This window comes from Saimiri boliviensis, chromosome 17, assembly GCF_048565385.1.
Source record: "Saimiri boliviensis isolate mSaiBol1 chromosome 17, mSaiBol1.pri, whole genome shotgun sequence".
Classification (NCBI taxonomy): Eukaryota; Metazoa; Chordata; class Mammalia; order Primates; family Cebidae; genus Saimiri; species Saimiri boliviensis.
In genome coordinates this window covers 23,877,917-23,901,573 of record NC_133465.1, presented here as the reverse complement: position 1 = coordinate 23,901,573, position 23,657 = coordinate 23,877,917, and the positions used below count along the sequence as shown (strand labels likewise).

The 23,657-nt window shown below is 50.0% G+C and overlaps 1 protein-coding gene across 2 annotated transcripts in view; it reads left to right on the top strand.

Annotated features, from left to right (window-relative positions):
* ZZEF1 (zinc finger ZZ-type and EF-hand domain containing 1) overlaps nucleotides 1-22,088 on the top strand; it is a 139,099-nt gene extending 117,011 nt beyond the window's left edge. For both annotated transcript variants that reach the window (XM_074388376.1, XM_010343702.3), the window contains exons 43-55: nucleotides 3,615-3,814; nucleotides 4,259-4,378; nucleotides 5,722-5,913; nucleotides 7,053-7,153; nucleotides 8,856-8,991; nucleotides 9,098-9,457; nucleotides 10,312-10,455; nucleotides 12,198-12,366; nucleotides 12,541-12,639; nucleotides 13,123-13,288; nucleotides 17,234-17,387; nucleotides 17,969-18,040; nucleotides 19,769-22,088. In XM_074388376.1, coding sequence (XP_074244477.1) covers nucleotides 3,615-3,814; nucleotides 4,259-4,378; nucleotides 5,722-5,913; nucleotides 7,053-7,153; nucleotides 8,856-8,991; nucleotides 9,098-9,457; nucleotides 10,312-10,455; nucleotides 12,198-12,366; nucleotides 12,541-12,639; nucleotides 13,123-13,288; nucleotides 17,234-17,387; nucleotides 17,969-18,040; nucleotides 19,769-19,849 — 1,994 coding nt within the window. In that variant the 3' untranslated portion in view covers nucleotides 19,850-22,088. The remainder of the gene's footprint in view (nucleotides 1-3,614; nucleotides 3,815-4,258; nucleotides 4,379-5,721; nucleotides 5,914-7,052; nucleotides 7,154-8,855; nucleotides 8,992-9,097; nucleotides 9,458-10,311; nucleotides 10,456-12,197; nucleotides 12,367-12,540; nucleotides 12,640-13,122; nucleotides 13,289-17,233; nucleotides 17,388-17,968; nucleotides 18,041-19,768) is intronic.
* The last annotated feature ends 1,569 nt before the right edge of the window (nucleotides 22,089-23,657 follow it).

The window sequence follows — 23,657 nt, the reverse complement described above, 5'->3', positions numbered from 1 at the left end:
GAGACGGGGTTTCACCATGTTGACCAGGATGGTCTCGATCTTTCGACCTCGTGATCCACCCGCCTCAGCCTCCCAAAGTGCTGGGATTACAGGCTTGAGCCACCGTGCCCGGCCTTTTTTATTTTTATTTTTTTTTTGAGACGGAGTTTCACTCTTGTTACCCAGGCTGGAGTGCAATGGCGCGATCTCGGCTCACCGCAACTTCCACCTCCTGGGCTCAGGCAATTCTCCTGCCTCAGCCTCCTAAGTAGCTGGGATTACAGGCATGCACCACCACGCCCAGCTAGTTTTTTGTATTTTTAGTAGAGACGGGGTTTCACCATGTTGACCAGGATGGTCTCGATCTTTCGACCTCGTGATCCACCCGCCTCGGCCTCCCAAAGTGCTGGGATTACAGGCTTGAGCCACCACGCCCGGCCTATTTTTCCTTTTCTTAAAGAGACAGGCTCGTGCTCTGTCACCCAGGCTAGAAGACAGTTGTGCAATTATGGCTCGCTGTAACCTTGGGCTTCTGGGCTTAGGTGATCCTACCACTTCAGCCTCCCAAGTAGATAGGACCACAGGTGTGTGCCACTATGCCCAGCTAATTATTATTATTATTGTCATTATTTATTTTTGTAGAGATGGAATCTTGCTATGTTGCCCAAGTTAGTCTCAAATGCCTATCCACCAGCACTCTTCCCACCTCACTCGGCCTCCCAGAGTGCTGGGTTATTTTGTTTTCCTTAATGATTTCATTTTATTCCCACTGTTGTCTCTTTAAGTATATCTTTTTGGGTTTTGTTGTGGTTGCTGTAGGGTTTACAGTAGTGTACCTTTAAATAATTTCTAGATGTTGTTCTAGGGTTTACAGTATATACCTTTAAATTATAGTCTACCTTGAGATAATATTATACCATTTCACATATAGTGTGGAAACATTAAAACATTGTCCACCTTCATTTGTTGTGCTGTTATACATTTTACTTCTGTATGATATAAATCTCACTTTTTTTTTTTTTTTTTTTTTTTTGTTTCAAAAAGTGAGGTATTGGCCAGGCATGGTGGTTCACACCACCCAGCAATTTGGAGGCCAAGGAAAGAGGATCACTTGAGGCCAGGAGTTTGGGACCAGGCTGTGCAGCATAGCTAGACCCCATCTCTACTGAAAATTATGTTTTAAAAAGCCAGATGTGGTGACACGCACCTATAATCCCAGCTACTTGGGAAGCGGAGGCAGGATGATCACTTGAGCTCAGGAGATCAAGGCTGCAGTGCGCTATGATCATGCCACTGCACTCTAGCCTGTCACTAGCAAGATCTTGTCTTTTATACAAAACAAAACAAAACAAAAAACAGTGAAATACTACTGGTTGCATAGGGCTTACACCTGTAATCTCAGCACTTTGGGAGGCCAAGGCAGGAGGATCACAAAGCTTGAAGCCAGGAGTTCAATGCCAGCCTGGGCAACACAGCAAGACCCTGTCTCAACCAAATAATTTTTTTAAAAAAGCAAGAGAGACAGATATTTTAAGATATTTTAAAATGAGAAAACAATAGCTTTATATATATATATATATATATATATATATATAAAATAATATATTTAGTCATATATATGTATGTATATATGTGTGTGTGTGTGTGTGTGTGTATATATATATATATATATATATATATATATATATACAATTTCTAGTGCTCTTCATTCCATTGTTAATGACTCAATTTTCCATCTGATACCTTTTTTAGTTTTTTGGGGAACCTGAAAAACTGCACTGAATGTTTTTTGTAGTGCAGGTCTAATGTTACATAATCTCTCAGTTTGCCTAGGGATTTTTTTTTTTTTTCCTTTTTTTATTTCACCTTTGAAAGATAATTTTGCTGGGTAAAAAATTTTAAGCTGAGTTTTGTCTTTGAATACTTTAAAGATGTTGGTCTAGGCTGGGCATGGTGGCTCACGCCTGTAATGCCAGCACTTTGGGAGGCCAAGGCGGGTGGATCACCTGAGGTCAGGAGTTTGAGACAGGCCTGGCCAATATGGTAAAACCCAGTCTCTACTAAAAATACAAAAATTAGTCAGGTGTGGTGCGGACACCTGTAATCCCAGCTACTCAGGTGGCTGAGGCAGGAGAATTGCTTGAACCTGGGAGTCAGAGGCTACAGTGAGCCGAGATTGTGCCATTGCACTCCAGTCTGGGCGACAAGGGCAAAAACTCCATCTCAACAACAACAAAAAAAATTTTGGTCTGTTGTCTTCTGGCTTGTATGGATTCTAAGATGAAACCTGCTGTTACTCTTCTTTTTGCTACATTTTTGTAATGTGTCTTTTTCCTCTGGCTATATTTTTGTCAATTTGATTGTGATGTGCCTTGACATGATTTTCTTTATGTTTCTTTTGCTTAGGGCTTTATTGAACTCCTGAGGTTTATAGTTTTCATCAGATTTGGAAATTTTTGACCATTATGTATTCAAATATTTTTTCTGTCCCCATCCTCATCTCCACCAGGACACTTCCACTCTCACTGGTGGAAAGCCAAAATATCCCCAGCTCTCTGTGAGCTCCAGGAATTATTCTGCCCAGTGTTGCTCTTTCTCTGGCCCCAGTAGTTTCCTGTCATAGAAATGTGCAAGTCAGCATGCAGCTACAGACTCATGAGGAGCCCTCTGTGGATCTCCAGAGAGCTCTCCGCAACCCACACCTCTCTCTGTGCCTCCCTCTGCTCTGTGATATTCTACCCTGTACATTGTAGCTGCCTTGACTTCCCTGAACTCTCGTCTCTGTTTCTTTAATTCATTGAGACGGCTGGATTCTGGTTGGATGTTTGCTCCCCACTTTGCAGCTTGGAAATCGTCTCCAGATAGCTGCTGCCATTGGAGGTCTAATCTAGTTTATATCTCTTGTCTCGGAGATCATAGTCGTGTACTGCCTTTTGCCCAATGTTTGCAAGCTGTTGTTTCAGGTTTTTTCAGTGTTCTGGTTGTTTAAGGTGGGAGAGTAAATCCAGTCTCTTTTGTTCTGTCTTGTTTGGAAGTGGCAATCTCATGCATAGTAATAGTTTTTTTTGAGATGGAGTCTGGCTCTGTCACCCAGGCTGAAGTGCAATGGTGCGATCTCAGCTCACTGCAACCTCTGCCTCCTGGATTCAAGTGATTCTCCGGCCTCAGCCTCCTGAGTAGCTGGGATTACAGGCATGTGTGCCATGCTCAGCTAATTAGTGTATTTTTAGTAGAGACAGAGGTTTGTCATGTTGACCAGGCTAGTCTTGAACTCCTGACCTGAAGTGATCCACCTGCCTTGGCCTCCCAAAGTGCTGGGATTACAGGCGTGAGCCACCACGCCCGGGCTCTTGTATACTATTTTTAAGAACTTTTGTTAACACCTTTGTAGACGACCTGCTTATGCACAATAGTAAGAATGTAAATTGTCCCACTCGGTTTCCTGATGGATAGGTAGCCGTTACCATTTTTGTGTTTACCTGCAAGCTGGGTTTACTGGCTAAGATAGAGCCCGGAAGATGTGTGTTTCTGCAGTCCTTACTTTAGTAAGGCATGTTACTGTGGAAGAAACAGCTGCTGGAAGCATAAACTGTACTTTCTGTGCCTTTCTCTTTCTGCCTGATGTCACCCTTCAGTGAAGGACTACCAGCTGGTCCAGAAGGGAGGAGGACAAGAGTGTGGTGACTCTCAGGCCCAGCTGAGCCAGTACTCCCAGCACTTTGCCTTTATTGCTAGTCACCTTCTGCAAACCAGCATGGACAGCCATTGTCCCGAGGCAGTGGAAGCAACTTGGGTCCTGTCTCTGGCCCTCAAAGGATTGTATAAAACATTAAAGGTAATGGTGAGCTTCTCCAGTTGGCAATAGATCTGTCTATAATTTGACATCTGCGTGGGGATTAACTAGGAGGAAATGCCATCTGATTTCGATGGATGGTAAACCATAGGAACTTCATCATTTTTAGAAACACCTGGGCCTTGCACAGATAACTTCAAAGAGGAAATACAATTTTCCTGATAGTCAGGTTCTCTGTCTTTCCATACTGGTTCCATATAGAACCAGACAGGGACCTTGTAGGATGTTGTCAACCATGATCAGAGGCCTGGATTTTAGCCTAAAGAGCACTGGAAAGCTTTTGGAAGTTCGACATACAATAGGCTTCATTCAAAAGTATTTGTTGAATGAATGAATGAGAGTGAATGAACAGACAGTGAGTTATAGCTAAGGTTGTACCTTCTTGACTCCAAGGCAGTCACAAATCATTCTTTTTCTGCTTGGCAGGCCCACGGTTTTGAAGAGACCCATGCTACCTTCCTTCAGACCGATTTACTGAAGTTGCTGGTGAAAAAGTGCAGCAAAGGGACTGGCTTTAGTAAAACGTGGCTCCTCCGGGACCTGGAAGTAAGAGACAGAGCGACTCCTGCTGCTCCTGCCTGGTGCAGATGTACTGGCCTAGGAGTTAGACGTGTCAGCAAGTTCCAGCTGCCTCTGCCCTGTGCACACTCATTTAGTACAGTGTTTGAAACTCCTTGCTTCTGTGTTCCCTTCTGGAAATAGGGATTATGACACCTGTCTACCCCTGTCAGGGAAAATGAATTTAATGTTTATTTAAAAAACAGTGGAAGAGAAGCATTTTATGGAAACACGTGATTAAGCGTTATATCGTGGTCATAAAGTACACCCTTGAATTGTTATTTCCCTTTAAAGTTCCTTTCAGCCACAGTCAGCCTCTAAATTTGCCCTCACTTACGTTTATTTTATGTAGGATTTTAGTTGATATTTGTCACTTTTATTGCTGTTCGCCTTAGACCTTGGAGTTTTCTTAGTGGAATTTCTGTGGTTCCCTGTGGACTCTCTGTGCCCAGAGCCAGCTTTAGGCCCAGGAAAGGCTGCCACTGCAGAGGAGGGAGTGCGTGGCCATTCACAGCCCAGCAGAGCCGGCACCTGCAGAAACAGCTCTCAGTCGCCAGAAGAGGATTTGGTTAGGTTTAAGGGAAATATGCTAAAACAGATGAATGGATAATTTGGAGAGTATTTGAACTTTTATTCTTAGGGAATATATTAAATTAAAATCTTTATTATTAGAACCACATTGCAGAATACTAGAAAACTGTAAAGGAAAAAACCCCTCCAAACTGTGTATCCCAAACACAGCTGCCATTAGCCTTCCGTGTATTTTCTCCCTCTTGTTTTGTTTCTGTGGATCTACAGTACGTGCGTAACTCTAGACTGTGTGACGAGCATAGTATTCAAATCAATTGATGGCATATGGCCATCTTTCTAAGTTTTGATGTAGTTTTCACAACCACCATTTTTTCTGGCTACATATAATACATGAAGCTGGCTTTCAGGGTTTTTTCTGCCATTAGTGCTTTACTGAGCATACAGTAAAAATAACTTTATATATTTTACATTATTCATAACAGATGAGTTGCTGGGTGAAAGCATATGAGCATTTTCATAGCTGTTTACATTTTGCCAAAACCAGTTCTAAAAAGCATGATGGCGGTTTATACCATCTGTGGGAAAGTTAATCAACACAAAGGTCCCCATGGTATGCAGTTAGTGTTTCTTCGGTTACAGAGTATAATTAAACATACGTTCGTGTTTCTTTTCTCATTTCACATTCTTCAAGTAAAGTCTGATGTCTTAAAAAGTTAGGGCAGATATTTTCATGATTAAAGGACCGTGCCATCTTCCCACCTCCTGAGCGCTCATGTTCTGCGGGTTTTCTTTCTGTGTAGATTTTGTCCATCATGTTGTACTCCTCAAAAAAGGAGATGAGCGCTTTGGCTGAGCACGGAGACCTAGAGTCAGATGAGCGAGGAGACCGAGAGGAAGAGGAGGAACGGCCGGCCAGCAGCCCTGGCGACCCAGAGCAGAAAAAGCTGGACCCCCTCGAGGGCCTGGATGAGCCCACCAGAATATGCTTCTTGGTGTGTTATTGAGTCACCATGTGGTTTTTACAGGGGCTTCTGAGGGATGGCTTCTCTTTGGCTCAGGCCACGTTTCAGCCTAAACATGAAAATGCTTCCATCTGATGTCCTGAGAATTCCCTTTCTAAAGACTCAATCTGTGTGGTTGCAGAATTGATCCAGAAGAACAGAAAAGCCCCCAGCAATAGTTCTTAATATCTTTGGTTATAAACTCAAAAGCTTTAGCTCCTCTCTCCCCATAAAATACGCATTCAGATATGCATGTAAAATTTTGCATGAATTTCCACTAAAGCCCTAAGGCCTGTACGTGAACTCTTAAGTGGTAGTTCCTTCCTCACAGTTTCTCAGAAATACACTCTTACCTTCTCTAAGTAGTCTATTCTTCTTCAGAACAATATGAGAAGGATGGGGGCTTGGACTTCAAAATGTGTAACTAAATGAAGAGTAAACAGAATGTAGGTAGAATGTCAGAAAAAGCAAATCCCAGCCAGGCACGGTGGCTCACACCTGTAATTCCAGCGCTTTGGGAGGTGGAGGCAGGAGGATTTCTTGAGGCCAAGAGTTCAAGACCAGCCTGGGCAACATAAAAAGATGCTGTCTCTACCAAAAATAAGACTAGCCAGGTATGGTGGCATGCCCCTGTAGTCCTAGCTACCCAGGAGGCTGAGGCAGGAGGATCACTTGAGCCCCGGAGTTCAAGGTTACAGTAGGCTATGATCTCACCACTGCACTCCAGCCTGGGCAACCAAGTGAGACCCTGTGTCAAAAAAGGAAAATATAGTGCCCAGGTATGTGCTGGTTGTCAAACCAGAGTGTAAAACGGCATAGAGATGCTAGCAGTGAATGCAATGTGGTAAACTGAGTATTTACTATTAGCATTGTGTTTTGTTGATATGCTATTTCTTTTGGGTTTTAGTGTTTTATAATTTCCTTTGAAGTTACAGTAGTAATGCAGATGTTATAGTCCACATCTTAGTGCTTACAGTTTTATATGCTTTTTAAACTACCCATACAGTGTTCTTCAGTTACAACCTGTAGAAGCTTTTGATATATTGTCTTCTCAGGTTTAAGTTCAGTTTACCAGTAATGTATCGAAGTGCTTTATATGGTTCTTGTCTGCTTCCTCCCTGGGCCTTCAGATGGCTCACGATGCCCTCAATGCCCCTCTGCACATTCTCCGGGCCATATACGAACTGCAGATGAAAAAGACCGACTCTTTCTTCCTGGAGGTTCAGAAGAGGTAAGGGACATTTCGGTGCCGCCGGAGTGTGGCCGGGTGGGAGGGCGCACCTCCTGACAGCGGGCTCAGGACGGACGCGCCGGCAGGCGGGGAAGCAGCTGTTAGTCCTTCGTAAAGTGATGTCAAGGGCACCTGGGCTACACCACATGGACCGTCTTCCAAGTGCACTGTGGGTTCCTCTTGAAAACTTATGTTTGTAGCCTTGGAGAGTAAACTCATTTCACAGACGCAGATATTGCGCAGGCACCAAGATGTGTCTCGTGTATAATCCCAGTGAGCAGATAGCACGGAGCAGGAAGTGCAGCTCAAGAGACTTTTAAAATTAAGAACATTCCCTTTCTCTTGGCCAGGAAATTCAGAGGTAGTTCTTGGGCCCAGCTTTTTAATTTGGGTAGAACTTTACAAATCTGGAATCTCATCTCCTCCTGCATCCCCCATATCCTAATTTTGACTTCTTATTCTAATTTATGGTAAGTCTCCTTTAATTTTTCTTTCATTTTGTATTTCGTATTTCTCTTTACTGTACGTGTTTCTTATATACTGCCTAAAATCCTTTATGAGATAAGCAGCGTTGCTCAGTTAGGGTACGGTCTAAGCTGCCGTAACTAAGAAACCAGAAATACAATGGACAGGCAGATAAAATTTATATAATGGACGGATAGAATGTAAAGGTAGGAGAGAGAATTGTTTTCTCTCTCTCACGTAACAGTCCAGAGGTAGGCAGAGTCTGGGGTGGGTGACAACTCTGCTCCACAGAGTGACCCAGAAATCCCAGCGTTCTCACCTGTGGAGTGACAGCTTGCTTTGGCCACCCTGCCTCTAGGTTCTAGCCCAGAGGAAACGGGGAAGATGGAGAAGGGAGTGTAGACTCCAGAGGTGGCACACCACCACTCTCACCTGCCACCGCCAAGATCCCAGGGGCATCACCACTCTAGCTGCCAACCATGTCTCCAGCTGGGTGACCGTCTCTCTTGCTAAAACTCTGGGGAGTTTGAGAGAGAGAGAAGGGTCACCGAGTGTCTACCAGTGTTGTCCAACTGTTCAGACTGTGCAATAAGGCAAACACCAGGCTGTGACATTCCAGCTGTTTCTGTACCTCACTTCTGTTTTCTGTGTGTCATCTGCCGCCTTCTGTCCGTGAAGCTCCAGCCACAGCAGCAGAGTCACTCTGAACTCATTCTGATTCAGGAGCTGCCCAATTCGGGGATCACTCTTTGCTCAAACTCTGTTAAATTCTTTAAAAACAAAAGAGAAAAGGGGCATCCAGGCATGGTGATGTGAGCCTGTAATCACAGCTACTAGGGAGGCTGAGGCAGGAGGATCGCTTGAGCCCAGGAGTTCCAGTCCAGCCTGGGCAACATAGCTCATCTCTAAAAAACCAAATCATCTAAAAAAACAAATTTCAAAAAAAATGTTTTTTAATGAAAAGAAAACATTTGAATTAATTTAAAAAATGAAAAAGATGGAAGAGGAGAATGGATTTTTCAAGCGAGTTTGCAGCCTCTGCCCAAAGCTTACATGCATTCTGTATCCATGAATAACTGAAGGCTGTGAATCCAGTCAGCAAAATACAGTAAGTGACAATGTCATTGACACTAACAGAAAAACCACTCTGATCAGCATTGCTGGCAAGTTCAAGTGCAGGTGAAAACGCTTGTCTTTCTGCACTTTTGGTCCTCAACTTTGTGCTGCCTTTCTTAAGGTTTGACGGCGATGAGCTCACCACAGATGAGCGGATACGGTCCCTGGCTCAGCAGTGGCAGCCCAGTAAGAGTCTGAGGCTGGAAGAGCAGAGCGCCAAAGCCGTGGATACAGACATGATTATCTTGCCATGCTTGGTATGTCCCCCTACCTTGGACCCAACGTGTCTGCATCCCCATCCCTGCCCCCATACTGCCACTGTAAGAAGGCTGGACTCCTGTAATGGTGGTCTTGGGTTTGCAGTCCCGGCCTGCACGCTGTGACCAAGCCACTGCCGAATCGAACCCTGTGACCCAGAAGCTGATCTCCAGCACAGAGAGTGAACTGCAGCAGAGCTACGCCAAGCAGCGCCGTAGCAAGAGCGCTGCCCTGCTGCACAAGGAGCTGAACTGCAAGAGTAAGAGGGCTGTCCGGGACTACCTCTTCCGAGTGAACGAGGCCACAGCCGTCCTGTACGCCCGCCATGTGCTTGCATCCCTGCTCGCCGAGTGGCCCGGTCACGTGCCAGTGAGCGAGGACATCCTGGAGCTCAGTGGCCCTGCCCACATGACCTACATTTTGGATATGTTCATGCAACTAGAGGAGAAGCACGAGTGGGAGAAGGTAGTTACGCAGACCCCGCTTTCGCTCACCCACTGGGCTCTTCCTCTGCCCCACAGGCTTCCTCCAGTGAGTGCTTCCTGGAGCGAGGCTACCCTCACAGGTGTGAATGCAGCAAAGGTAGGGCCACTGTCTCCTCTCCCAAGGATTGGGCTGCTGAGGAACTCAGGGGCCCTGAGCGCGATTTCCTGCTGAACTAGAAAGCTTTGTCGCCACCTTCCCAGTTTCTAAGTGCAGAAATCTCGAGGCACATTTGGTAGCTCCTTTTTCACCCGGTCGCTCACCCACCTTCACACACACACACAGTCCATCAGGAAGCTCATTTGGCCTCTCACCACCAGACCACGAGGTCCTGTCCCGGCCTCACAGCCCTGCAGGTGCTGGCAGGCTTGCCCTGGCGTATTTCTCTTTGGGAAGGGGCAAAGGGAGCTGTCCTGCCGCCACTCGCCCCCTACGTGGATGCATCCTCCCTGGTTCTCGCCACCTGGAGCTCCCAACTCTGCACCTCACTCTAGGCACCCGATCACATTGCGTGGTCATTATTTCTCCGTAGGCCAGTCCACTTGCTTGGCAGGGACCCCTTCAAGGACCAGGACGTTTATGACTGGTTCTGTTAGTTCTGTCAGACCACTTCTAAGCAGTAGTGTTCTGAAAGGACTGCAGTATCCTGATGGACAGCAGGGGCTGATCAAGTGAGAGGTGGCTGGTGGAGCTGGTTTTGGGTGATGGAGTCACAGAGGCTCTTTCTAGGTCTAAGGTGATGCAGCACCTTTGGGTGGGCCTTGGGTTGAAGTAAACTCTCCCTTCTTCCCGATGCCACTAGCGGGCCCTGACCTTATCTGCCTGCATCCCACCAGATCCTGCAGAAAGTGCTCCAGGGCTGCCGAGAAGACATGCTGGGGCCCATGGCCCTGGCTGCCTGCCAGTTCATGGAGGAGCCGGGAATGGAGGTGCAAGTGAGGGAATCGAAACACCCGTATAACAACAACACCAACTTTGAGGTACGATCCAGGGTTGGCAGGCCCGATGAGGGCCACTGAGTGGCAGGGACCTCACCAGCCCCACAGGGGCTCTTTCTCCCTGACCAGCAGACCTGGCCAGGGAAGTGCCTCCTTGAACAAGCTGTGGTCTGCCTCCCTGAGGCCAGGGCTTCTGCACAAGCAAGTCTCCTCTCTCCGTGCCTTTCTTGTTTTAATACAAGAAAACGGGCCACCTGGCCCTGGAAGAGAGTGTTACTTTCCCTGCACCAAGCTCCTGAGAGGGAGTCCTCGGCTTCACAGTGAGGCAGGGAGTCTGAATGTGGTCCAGGTTGAACCCTCGCTCTTCAGCTGCCTCCTAATGACCTGCCCACACCTTGGGTACCACAGCCCCTTGTTAAAATCTCCCAGAACTGAATCAGTCTCTTTTCCATCCTTAACTTTGTATCTGGGCAGGGAGGTTGGAGTTTTGTTGAGGCAGGAATGAGGCAGCCTCCATTATTCTCATTGACTTAAGGCCATCTGTATCCCTTTAGCACTTTTTTTTTTTTGAGACAGAGTCTCTCTGTCGCCCAGGCTGGAGTGCAGTGGTGTGATCTCGGCTCACCACAACCTCCGCCTCCCAGGTTCAAGTGATTCTCATGCCTCAGCCTCTAGAGTAGCGGGAAGAAAGGCACCCACCACCGTCCCCAGCTAACATTTTGTATTTTTAGCAGAGATGGGGTTTCACCACGTTGGCCAGGCTGGTCTCAAACGCCTGACCTCAGGTGATCTTCCTGCCTTGGCCTCCCAGAGTGGTGGGATTACGGGCGTGAGCCACCTTACCTGGCCCCCTTTAGCACTTTTAAAAATGTTGGAGAGGAAAAAGAAATGGTGGAGTTGCTGAGGCAGCTTCGTCTGAGTGGAAGGCACCCACAGCAGCGATGATGGAGGATGGAAGCAAGTTAGAACCGGGTGGTTGGCCAGCTGAGCTTTTGTTTTTCCGAAGTATAACCTCCTGACTGTCTTCCTTCCAAGCGTCTTCTCTCACCTGGTTCCTGGGCTCCCGCTCCACTCCCTTGCACACAGGCACATGTGGCCAGCCACCGCGTTCCACCCCCAAGAGGCCTGTCTTCTCCACCGACCCTAGACACTCCTTGCTCTTCTCTAGGGTTCCTATTGCTGCTACTTTCTGCTTCCTTCCTTTTGCCTCAGCCTGGCCTTGCGCCACACCAGCTGTCAGTGATACTACCACCGTGCGAGCCTCGCCAGAGCTTTGTGGGGTTTCCCCTGTGGTCCAGGGCCTGAGTGCCTCATTTTAGGGCACAGGGTCTTCAGTGTCAGCCCCTGCCAACCCCTCTGGGGTCATGTCTTATCCCTCTTCCTACTTCCCAAGCATATGTGCCCACGTAGACACCCTTAACTCCAAGCACGCCAAGCTCCTTCCCATCCCCTGACGTGCTGCGCCTTCCCAGTGTTGTTCCCAGTGCTCTTCCCGGGCCTGAAATGCGCCCCAGGCACTCACATCACCTTGCCTCCCACTCCTGCTCTCTCCGACAGGGTTCTCCCGTACCCTTCAGTCGGCACAGCAGCCCGTGTCGCCTGCCCCGCCATACTTGCAGCCTGTGCGTGCTCCTTGCCCCAGCTGGACTGCACTTCTGGAGGCCAGGGCTGTGGCTTCCTCATTCTCCCATTCCCGGGTCCAGCCACAGGACTCGGTATGGGGCAGCTGCAGTAAATGTCTAGTGAGCAGTATCCACAGAGGTGTTCTTCGTTTCCCTCTCTAGGATAAAGTTCACATTCCCGGTGCCATCTACCTCTCCATCAAATTCGACTCGCAGTGCAACACGGAGGAGGGCTGTGACGAGTTAGCCATGTCCAGCAGTAGTGACTTCCAGCAAGACCGACACAGCTTCAGCGGGTCCCAGCAGAAGTGGAAAGATTTTGAACTTCCAGGTAGCGAAACAAATACTCGATGATACAGGTTCTTCACAGGCAGCGTTTGCACTTGATATTGAGAAGGGAACTTACTGGAGAATGTTTAAAGGGTTTAGTACCTTCCATCGGAAACTTCTCTGTTGCCATTCCTGTTGCTGCAGTTCCTCATCTGCCTGATTCTTGTGTGCCTAGGAGACACTCTGTATTACCGCTTCACCTCCGACATGAGCAACACCGAGTGGGGCTACAAATTCACCGTGACGGCTGGACACCTGGGGCGGTTCCAGACAGGTGTGTGCTCGGGGCTTTGCGTTCACACCATCTGCCTGCCAGGGACACTCCATGGCTCTGGGTGCCATGATGTCACTGATCTTGGTTAAATCAAAGCAGGTACTTTTCTCTCACACTTTCACAAATTTGTGTCACAAACCCAACACCTGTCACTCTTAAGTATGATTTCATTGGCTAGTTGAAACATGAATGGCCAGCTTGAAAGGCATTCTGTCAGGACCAGAAAAAGATGCTTGTTCTCTTAGGATTTGCCAGGGCATTTTGATAGAAGAAGGAACTGAAAATACTGCTTCTGTGTTATTTTTACAAACGCCTTAATTTCAGTCAGAATTTAAATGATCGCAGTCATTTCATCCTATTTTTAAAATTTTGAGCAGCTTATAACATGTATAATTCTTAATGTACACAATTTTTATACTTTATATAATACTACTACTTATTACATGTCTCTGTTCATATATCTGTGTTTTGGGTGTTGGCCAGGATTCGAGATTTTGAAGCAGATGTTGTTAGAAGAAAGGGTTGTGCCTCATCTCCCATTGGCAAAAATTTGGGAATGGCTGGTGGGCGTGGCCTGTCGCCAGACTGGCCATCAGCGGTTAAAAGCCATCCACTTACTTCTGAGGATTGTACGGTGCTGCAGCCACAGGTAAGCCGCCCACGTCCTGGATGTGAGGCCTTTGCCAGGCATACGTACCCTGCTCTGTGACTGGCCCTTTCATTCTCTTGGTGGTGTCTTTGATGAAAAAACATTTGTGATTTTAATGTCTTCCCCTTTTTCAGTCATTTCCTTTATGGTAGTGTTCTTGGTGTCTTGTTGAAGAAATGTTTGCCTTCTTCGAAGGTCATGAAGATATTTCCTGTATTACCTTCTAGAAGCGTGTCTTTCCTTTCACACTTAGAGAGGTATCTACCTGTGGAATGCGTGTTAGTGTATGATAGAAGGGGGTAGGCGTCAAGGTAGTTTCGATCCATACGGCTCTCCACTTGAGTCTCTTTTTGTTTTTAAGACGACGTCTCGCTCTGTCCAGGCTGGTGCGACTATAGATGAATTTGATGAGAATCAAGATCTTTAGAACACCGAGTCCTCTAATCCACAACCATTATATAGTCCTCTGTTTATGTTCCTCTATCATTGAGGTCTTCGTGATATTTTGTAGGTTTCTATGTAGAGGACTTAACATTCTGTTAAATTTATTACTAAGTATTTAATGTTTTTGATGCTACAATTGGCAATTTTTATTTTAGTTTTGTTTTTGCTGATGTACAGTTAATTCTTGTATATTGCCCTTGTATCCAGTGACCTTATGAAATTTGTTTTTTCTTTTTGCCTAATAAAGCAACTAAATTTGTTCATTCTAAGACTTACCTATGGCCGGGCGCGGTGGCTCAAGCCTGTAATCCCAGCACTTTGGGAGGCCGAGGTAGATGGATCACGAGGTCAAGAAATCGAGACCATCCTGGTCAACATGGTGAAACCCCGTCTCTACTAAAGAAAATACAAAAAAAAAAATTAGCTGGGCATGGTGGTGCGTGCCTGTAATCCCAGCTAATCAGGAGGCTAAGGCAGGAGAATTGCCTGAACCCAGGAGGCGGAGGTTGCGGTGAGCCAAGATCAGGCAATTGCACTCCAGCCTGGGTAACCAGAGCGAAACTCCGTCTCAAAAAAAAAAAAGACTTACCTATGTAGATTATTTGGGTACAGTCACATCATCTGTAAATAAGTGAGTGCGATTTCTTCCTCTCTCAGCCCGGGCACTGTTCTTGCCTTTTGCACTAGGTCGGACATGCAGTGTTGAATAGAATCAGGGATTGTGGACGTGAGGGCCTTACTCCTCATCTGTGAGGGAAGGTGGTAGTGACTGTGCCAGTCATGCTGTCTGTATACTTGGCCCCACCCTCCCTGCTCAGAACCCTAGCTGCCAGGGTTCATTCTTCCTGTTTCCTGCATGTCTAAGGCACATAGATAGACACACAGAATGCCAGCCAGAGTGCGATGATGATATATGAAGTAACAGGTTGTCTTCTCATGGAATATGGAGATTTCATTAAAATAATAAAGGACTCTCAAAGTCCGGGGAGAGAACCTGATGGCTTGTGTGGTCAGTGCATAGGCAGTGCAGAGAGAGGGGAGAGCTGGGCGTGCTTGCTGTTACCCCCATGTCCTCAAGGGCAGGCAGGATCACCTAGCCCCACACAGGCTTAGCTCTGTTCACTTGAGCGTAGAGTCCAGTAAGGATAGCCCGGTCAAGCAGTGCTTATGAAGCATGTAACCTCTCCATGGTGTCCTGGCTGGTGGCCCTCCCTGCCAGCAGCGGGAAGGAAGTCCTGTGCTCCTGCACACTCTCCTGTCAGTTAGCAACCTTTCCAGTGGCGACACTCCCAAACCCTCTGTCCCGAGCCTGGAGGGAACTCCCAGCTTGCCTTGCCACCCTAGGCTATTTCATGCTGCTCCTCATAGAGTCAGAGAGAGGCCTGCCTCAGGGCTTGACCCGGAGGCCACATGGGGGCCGAGCAGCCCTCGGGAGAGGGACCCTCTCAGCTCACAGGTGCATTTACTTCACCTGCTAATGCTTCTCTGAAAGCCCAGCTGTAAAGCTCTCGGAATTTTTCCGTTTGTTTTATGAAGATTTATTCCTCTGGGAGAAAGGGATTGGCTTTGAGATAACAATTAAATATACTGAATAATTTTTCAAGTCAGAAAAAGCAAATTTCTTTAAAAAAAAAAAAGGAAAATCCAACATTATGTATATATATATGGCCATGTAACAAGTTCTAGAATATTATTTATTTGATAATTTTTCTTCTTCAAAGGATATCGAGTTGGAATTAAAGCACAGCCTCCTTCTGAGTAAAATAGAAAAAAAACAAAAACAAAAAAAACCTCAGTTCATTCTCTCAGCAGGGGTTCTGCTTTACTTAGGGAAAAGATTTCTGCCTGAGCGACTTTCCAAGCGTATTCTGTGTTTCATAAGCCAAGCCTCAAATCATAACACTGGTAGTCATTGTTATCTTTTATTTATTTATTTTTTTGAAACATAGTCTGGCTCTTTCACCCAGGCTGGCGTGTAGTGGCACGATCTCAACTCACTGCGGCGTCCACCTCCCAAGCTTGAAGTGATCCTCTCCCCTCAGCCTCCTGAGTAGCTGGGACTACAGGCATATGCCACCACACCCAGCTAATTTTTGTAATTTTTGTGGAGATAGGGTTTCACCATGTTGCCCAGAATGGTCTCAAATTCCTGGGATCAAGCAGTCCCCCTACCTTGGCCTCCCAGAGTGCTGGGACTGTAGCTATGAGCTACCGCTCCCGGCCATCTTTTTTTTTTTTTTTAGTTTTTTTTTTAGAGGTGGGGTCTTATTCTGTGGCCCAGGCTGGACTGCAGTGGTATCATCCTAGCTCACGGCAGCGTGAACTCTTGGGCTCAAGTGATCCTTCCACCTCAGCCCCTTGAGTAACTAGGACTGCAAATATGAGCCACCATGCTTGTCTTTTAAGTGTTCTTTTCCAATAATAAAAGCAATGCGCACTGTAGAAAACCTAGAAGGCCGAGAGGGACAGCTGCTGGCGACATCTTTTGCTGTGTCTGTTTCCTGTGGTTTTTCATTTGCATAGAGAAAATACTGTATATGCAGGTTATTTCTGAATTTTGTATATAAAGTTTTATATCTTGCTTTTTTTCATTTAATATTTATTTTGAAATGAGTTCCCACTGTCATTGGAAAGCAAAACTTTTTTTTTTTTTTTTGAGATAGAGTCTCGCTCTATCGCCAGGCTGGGGTGCAGTGGTGCGATCCCAGCTCCCTACAACTTGCGTTTTCCGGTTTCAAGCAATTCTCCTGCCTCAGCCTCCTGAGTAGCTGGGACTACAGGCGCACACCACCACACCTGGCTAATTTTTTTGTATTTTTAGTAGAGATGGGGTTTCGCCATGTTGGCCAGGATGGTCTCTATCTCTTGACCTTGTAATCTGGCCGCCTTGGCCTCCTCCTGGGATTACAGGCATGAGCCATTGCCCCTAGCCAACTTTTTTTTTTTTTTTTTTAAGAGACAAGTTCGCACTCTGTTGCCCAGGCTGGAGTACCGTGGTGTGGTCATGGCTCACTGCAGCCTCCAAGTCCTGGGCTCAAGCGATCCTCCTACCTCAGCCTCTGGAGTAGCTGGATGCCATCATGCCTAGCTAGTTTTCTTTTTTTTTAAATTTTTTATAGAGACAGGGTCTCGCTCTGTTTCCCAGAGCAACTCTTGAGCTGAAGGGATCCTCCCACCTCAGCCTCCCAAAGTGCTGGAATTACAGGTGCGAGCCCTGTGTCTAGCCCATAACATCCATTTTTAAAGGTGCACAGTAATTCCCATGCCCGTGCTTCCGGGCCTCCTGTTCCCTTGGAGCCTGGTTTTGAAGTTTAGGGTCTGCCCCTTTCCTCGTCTGCTGTTGGTGACTGTTTTGTGGGGAGCATAGGTGAAACCGTTTTGTAATCACTTGTACCAGCGGTGGGAGAGGGAGGGGCTGAGCTGCGGCTCCTGCCAGCTGTCAGCCGTGTGACCTTGGCGTGGCCCTCAGTAAACTGACCACCTCCGGGGCTCCTCCTGCAGCGACCTGTGTGACCTGGCACTGTTGAAACCCTTGTGGCAGCTCTTTACCCACATGGAGTACGGCCTGTTTGAGGACGTGACGCAGCCCGGCATCCTCCTTCCCCTGCACCGGGCCCTCACAGAGCTCTTCTTCGTCACCGAGAACCGTGCCCAGGTGAGGCCTGAGGTCTGCACAGGGAGCCCCGTGTCTCCGTGGGCTTTTGCTTCCTCTGCCACCCCGGGCAGAACTCGCCACCCCATCTGAGCCTGAGGGGTCTCAGCAGGCCACACAGGACAAGCGTGGCTGAGAGTCTGAGGCCCTCAGGTCAGCTCTGACATGGCTTATTTTGTCAGGCCTAGAGCCAAAGGGGGAAAACCGCCCGGGAGCAGCCCTTGCCGGCAGTGAGTTTTGGAGAATAAAAGGATGGCTTCTGTCTGCTTCCTCGCTTTTTCCCTCAGCACAATAGACTTACTGAATGTGGGAGCTGAAGGGGCCTTTCAGAGTTCTTTAGCTGTCCTCTCCTTTCACCTGAGGAAGCTGGCCCGAGGAGGGGCCCGGCCTGGCACTGGGCACCTGGCTCCTGCCGGTCAGGTTCCTGCCGGCTTCTGAGCAAGGCAGTGCCATGCGGGCCTGGCAGAGTGAGTAGCGTCTACCCGCGGGAGGCTTCTGCTTTCGTGAGCAGGTGTCCCAGGTGGTGTGGGAGAGCCATACTGCGCCTCTGGCACTGTCGCTCACGGCCCCCGCTCTCTCTGCAGGAGCTCGGTGTGCTGCAGGATTACCTGCTGGCCCTCACCACGGACGACCACCTTCTCCGCTGTGCGACACAGGTACTGTCTCCACCCCAGCAGAGCTGACCTGTGGGGTGCCACCATCTCCCCATTGCCAGGGCAGAGAAGTCTGCGCATTGCGTCTGACTAGGACAGAATCCACCCGGAGCTTACAGAGAGCTCGTCCCAGTGCAGTCGCTTCCTCCCGGTGCTCAGAGAGCGTGCACGAGCCCTATTTATCACAGTCGTTCATCTAAACTGTGGGGTCAGAAGAATTTGTGTCTTTAAAACCAAAACAACCAGTGCCTTAAATTTAGTTTGGCTGATTCTGGAAGTTTCCGTGGAGTTAGAGCTCACATATTTTTAGATGTGAGTTGCTTCTCTGGTAGCGGAACTCCTGACAGCTGTTTGGTCTCAGGACGCTTTGAGCTTTTCACTGATGGAGGAGCTCAGAAAGCTTTTGGAGATGTGTATTACGTGTAACCACACGTGCCATGAGAAATGAGGTTTTCCATTTCCAAATCAGCACAAGGTTAAACCTTTATTTTTTTTTAAGTAGTGAACCCCTTTCATGTTCATATGAATAACACGTCTTGTGAAAAACGACTCTAACTTTTGAAAATAAAGTAATTGCTGAGTGCTCTGGGACAAAGGATTACTGCAGAGGGTGACGCGGGGTTCCATCCTGGCAGACCCTCTTGTGCCTGGCCTGACAGACAGCTGTGTTCTCACATCTGCCTCTGTTCTGCAGCCAGTCGTTCCACACGTCCGGCTCTGGAACACTACACCACATGCTCACCAGATGGAAAGTGAAAAAGGAACCTTGCCGACCCCGAAAGGGTCTCAGGAGTTCCCTGGCCCCAGACTACATTTTGTGGCCCAACAACCCCCACCAGAGGACAGCTGCCGAGACCGAGGCTCACAGGGTTACCTGTGGGGGGACCCCCAGCCAGGATCCCTGCCTCAGCGCGGCACTCTGTCCCTGGGAAATGTTCTCAGAACGCTGCCCTTTTGTAGGAAAAGGGTCTTCTTTCCAGCCCTAGGCTTTGACATGTACTCTTGGAAGTGGGAATGCCCCCAGCATACAAGGAGGAGTTTGTGTCAACCCACCTGAGACCTGTAGGCAGAGAAAAAACTCCCTCCCCCTCAGCAGCTGCCTACAGCATTGCCACCGCCACCCCAGGGTTTATGACATCACGTAACGAAATTTTCCTGTGGGACCGTCCTGGCCCCAAAGCTCTGCGTGGCGGCTTGCCTGTGGGCGGGTTTCTCTTGCTGCATATGACCCTCCCCTCGGCCTGTCGAGGGTACTGCACTAGTGTCCTGACACCTCTCCCTGCCAGCCCGCTTCCTCCCTCGGCCACCTCCACTCTCCTGCTGCCCAGACCGTGAAGGCCCAACTGGCCTGCCCGCACCTCCAGGCCATCTGATTCCCAGTGCCTTCCTGGCCCTGTTTCTGCGCTCCCTCTGGTCCCCAGCGCTGGCTGTTGATTTCCTGTGAGTGCCGGGCCCTCCCACCTGCACACTGCCTCCTGAGCCCCTGCACTGGGACTGCCTCTCTGGGCAGCGAGGATTTCTACCTTACATTTGGTGCTTTCACGTGGTCTTAATAGCATTTTCTCCCTCCACCCTGCGGGCCTCTGGGGGAGGGGAACACATCTGATTCATCTCAGGGCCTCTCTGAGGCCATCCCTGCATCCTCAGTACTCAGCTGAGGGCTTGTTATCAGCACTCAGCGAATGAGGGAGTGGCTCTTGACATTGGCGACAACTCTTTTTCCCTCCGCAGGCTCTGCAGAACATTGCTGCCATCAGCCTGGCCATCAACTACCCGAACAAGGCGACCCGCCTCTGGAATGTGGAGTGTTAGCCCTCGGTATGGCATGCATGGGGCTAGCTAATCTGTCACAGGGATTTTAGAGCAGACGTGTAACCTCATTCAGGAAAATTCCTGTCGCACAGTGCCCAGCTCTCCTTGAGCTCACTTCCACTCCGATTAGGACGCCAAGCAGCCCCGTCTCCAAGCGCTCCCATGCGTAGGCTGGACACGAGCACGCGCTGTAGTGTGCTGAGAATAAGTAAGCAGTGCAGAGTGCTGCAGAAAGGGCCCCTGAGAAGGCCCAGAGAGCAGCCTTCTCCAGGGGCGGTCCCTGCAGGAGCTGTGGGCCCCGGCAGACTTGGACACAGCCTCTCTGGACTGGGTTTTGTTTCTGTTGAGCTGGAACTGCCTGTACTTGCCTTGAGAGGGAGGCACAGTCCACCCAGATCTACCTTTCCAGCAAGACCCCCAGCGGCGGTAGCCCGGCCTGGGACCACCTCTTCGCTTTTGCTTCTTCTGACTGGGTAGTCCAAACCAAACCAAACCTGCCGAGAGCCCCTCCTGGCCATCACTGACCCACAAGCATCCAGTGCCCGGTGTGGCGCTGGCTCCCTGCACGGCCGCGCCTTCCCAGAGAGCTCCTTGAGGAGAACAAGTGCCCTTGGGAGCAGCCGGCAGGTGCCCATGTGCTTCCGCTCAGGGCCAGTCAGCACAGCCGCAGTTTCCAGGTGTTTTAACATATTTCAGTGCCCGCCTCATGTTTCTAGAGCAGAACCACACCGGTGGCCTCCCTTGGGGGGCCTTGAGGGCGTGACTGGAGACAGACCAGTCAGGAGGTCGAATCGTGAAAGTGGCAAAACTCGAGGAATATGCTTGAGCTCCGTACCTTGAAGATGATCAGAGGGTATCTGATTTTAAGAGTAAACATCACACGATTTTATTTCTGCCTGACGGTCATGGGAGTCCGTCATACCCACCTCTGGGACTCTGCATGGCTGTCCAGCTGTCACTTGTAGCAATAACTACATGAGTTCTAGTCAGTGCTGTTTTACATTTCCCTTTTTGTGGTTTTAGTCTTGCCCTGGAGTGCTGATGATGACTGTCCCTCCAGAGCACGCCTGGGAGCATGAAGCAGTCCTGGCGTGTGGGCCGCATGCCGGCCTCAGGGGGACCCGCGGGGATGAAGCATGTCACACCACACAGCGCCAGGGCCAGAGAAGGGGCCCCACCACCCAGGCCAGGCTTGACCAGGTCGGCATTGCCTGGCCCGGTGAGCCCCGTGGCCTCCCAAGACCCCTCTGCTCAGGGTCTGCAGGGGTCTGGATTGCAAGGGCCTGAGTCTTCGGGTTGAGAGCATCTTCCTGTGAGCACCTTTGCCTTGTGGGTCAGGACACCCAGGTGCAGTGGGCTTCACAGCGCTGGACTCGGGTTATCCGCCAAGCCCAGGAGTTCAGGTGGAACCATCACGGGGTGGGATTCACGGGAGACAGGAACGCATGGGACAGCCCTGAAACTTGTGGCCTGAGGCCCTCGCCCTGGTGTGCGGGCCTGGCCTGGTTCCTGGGGAGGCAGGTGCTGCTCACGCCATGGAAACCCTTCATCCAGCTTTCGCTCTTTGCCAAACCGACCTTGCTTTGGGAGCTGCCTGCACCCTTCTCACTCCCCCCTAGAGAAGCCCCCACATTCTGCGCCCCGCAGACCCCCAGAGGTCTCACAGGACACAGGTCTCGGTGCTCAGACTCAGCCAGCCTGGGAGGCAGGCCAGGGGACAGCGCCACTAGCCCTCCACACCCCCGACCCCAGCAAGCGGGCGGCGCGGCGGGAGTCACCCTGAAGATCGGCTGTAAATACACGCTGGGCTCCTCAGAGCTGCCCTCCGCTCACTGCCCTGCTGTTCCCCGAGTCCGCTCGCGGCGCTGCTGTCCCGACCACGCCCGGCCGCCTCTGCCTCAGGCCACCGGGTGGCGCTGCCGAGCCGGAGCCACCGGCCCGAGGAGGCCAATCCCGCAGAGCGGCGGTGGAACCATGTGCCTACACTGTAAAGAAACCCCGTTCAGAGCAGGCCTATTGCACAGACAGCCGCTGTTCCTAATGAGAGGAGTGACGTATTTTCATCACCGTTTTTAATTTGTTTTCTTACGGGTTTACGATTTTGAATTTTTCTTATTTGGTTGAAAGGAAGAATTTTGATTTTATCAGCTGAGTAAGTTCAGCCTGTAAAAAGGATAAGTTGTGGGTAAAATATGCAAATGAAGAGAAATATATTGTACAAATTCTATATAATAAGGTACGCCTGTGTGTGGACTCGTTTCTCCCTTCTCCTTCCGCGCCGCTGTACCTCGTGGAGCTCCGGCGTGGAGATTCCACCGCGCCCGAACTGCTGCGAGGCGGAGAATCGGGCCTGAAAGGAGTGGAGCGCTGCCGCAGACCCTCCTCCAGGCCATCCTCCGAGATCCCACGGCTTGAGTTCACCCCCCTGTGTGGCCTCGCGGAGGTTTCCACACGCACGGCACCCTCGGGGTCTCTGCTCCCCAGCCAGGCGCCCTGGCCCGCCACCTGCCCTGGCCCGCCACCTGCCCTGGCCCGCTCTGGTAGCCGCAGGACACTCTGCGGAGCAGGGAGAGGAAAGCAGGGCCCAGTCAGTGGCCTGCCTCCCTCCAGGGACTGGCCGCCTTCCCGCCAGCCTCTGCACCCCGCTTCTGACCCAGGTGTGGCCTGAGGTTTCCCAGTCCCTGGGCCTCCCACTTCTTCCTCCCTCCAGTCTCTGGTTTGCCACGCGCTGCCCTGTCCCCTTCCCCGAGGCATCCTGGGGCTGAGGACTGTCTGGCAAATTAGAGTGCCTTCTTGCCGGGGCTGCACTTAACCAGCCTTTGAGGCCCATTTGTTCCAGTCTGACAGAGTGTGACTCATCCCCCAAAGCCCCAGACTGCTGTTAGGGAGCCCCAAGCAGGGCCTGGACCCAGCCTCAGCCCTCGCGATCCCTCAGGCCAGAGAGAAACTGGGTTCAGCGTGAGACTCGGCAGGACAGTGCTCCCAGGCCTGTGCCACTCTGGAGGCGCTCTCTAGGGCCTGGTGCAAATATTTACATCCTCCCCGCCTCACTTGTCTCTGAGCACACTGGGGCTTCACTCTGAAAAGCAGGTGGGTCCATCGGAGCCCTGCCTGGCTGGCGGCTGGCATGTCTAAGGTCACTGCTGAGAGCCAGCACCAGTGGACTAAGAAGGGCACAGAGAATCATGGCGAGTTGAGCCTTGGCTTCTAGAACTGAAGAGAAACATGGAGTTCCACCAGCCGAGCCTCCTCATTTCATCAAGAAGGAGACACGGTGAGAGATCAGCCTGGAAGCACACGGAAACAGGTAGGGAGCCCAGGCCCCCAGGGGCGCGCAGTGCACGCCCATCCGCTCCACACACGCCCCCGACACACCCTGGCCGGGCTCCAAGCAGAACCACCAGAGCAGCCCAGCCGCTCAGACGGAAGCCAGGTCCAGACACGGCCCTCCCGCTCCCCTCGCTCCCTCTCCTGCCATCCCCTCCTTCCCTGCTGACAAATGCCTGTTTTCTCCAGTGGTGACTGTAGCTAATTTAATCTCAGGAAAGGCAGCTCCTGAGGAAAGTCGTGATTAAGTCCCCTCTCCCCTGCCAGGTAAGCTCACTTCTGTGTCCCAGCCCTTCTTGCAATGAGGCTGTCAGGGACGCCTGAACCAGAGCAACTCCATCCTGAATAGGGGCTGGGTAAAATGAGGCTGAGATGTGCTGGGCTGTGTTCCCAGACAGACATTCCGAGTCACAGGATGAGATAGGAGCTCAGCACAAGACACGGGCCCTAAAGGCCTTGCTGATGAAACGCTGAAGTCAAG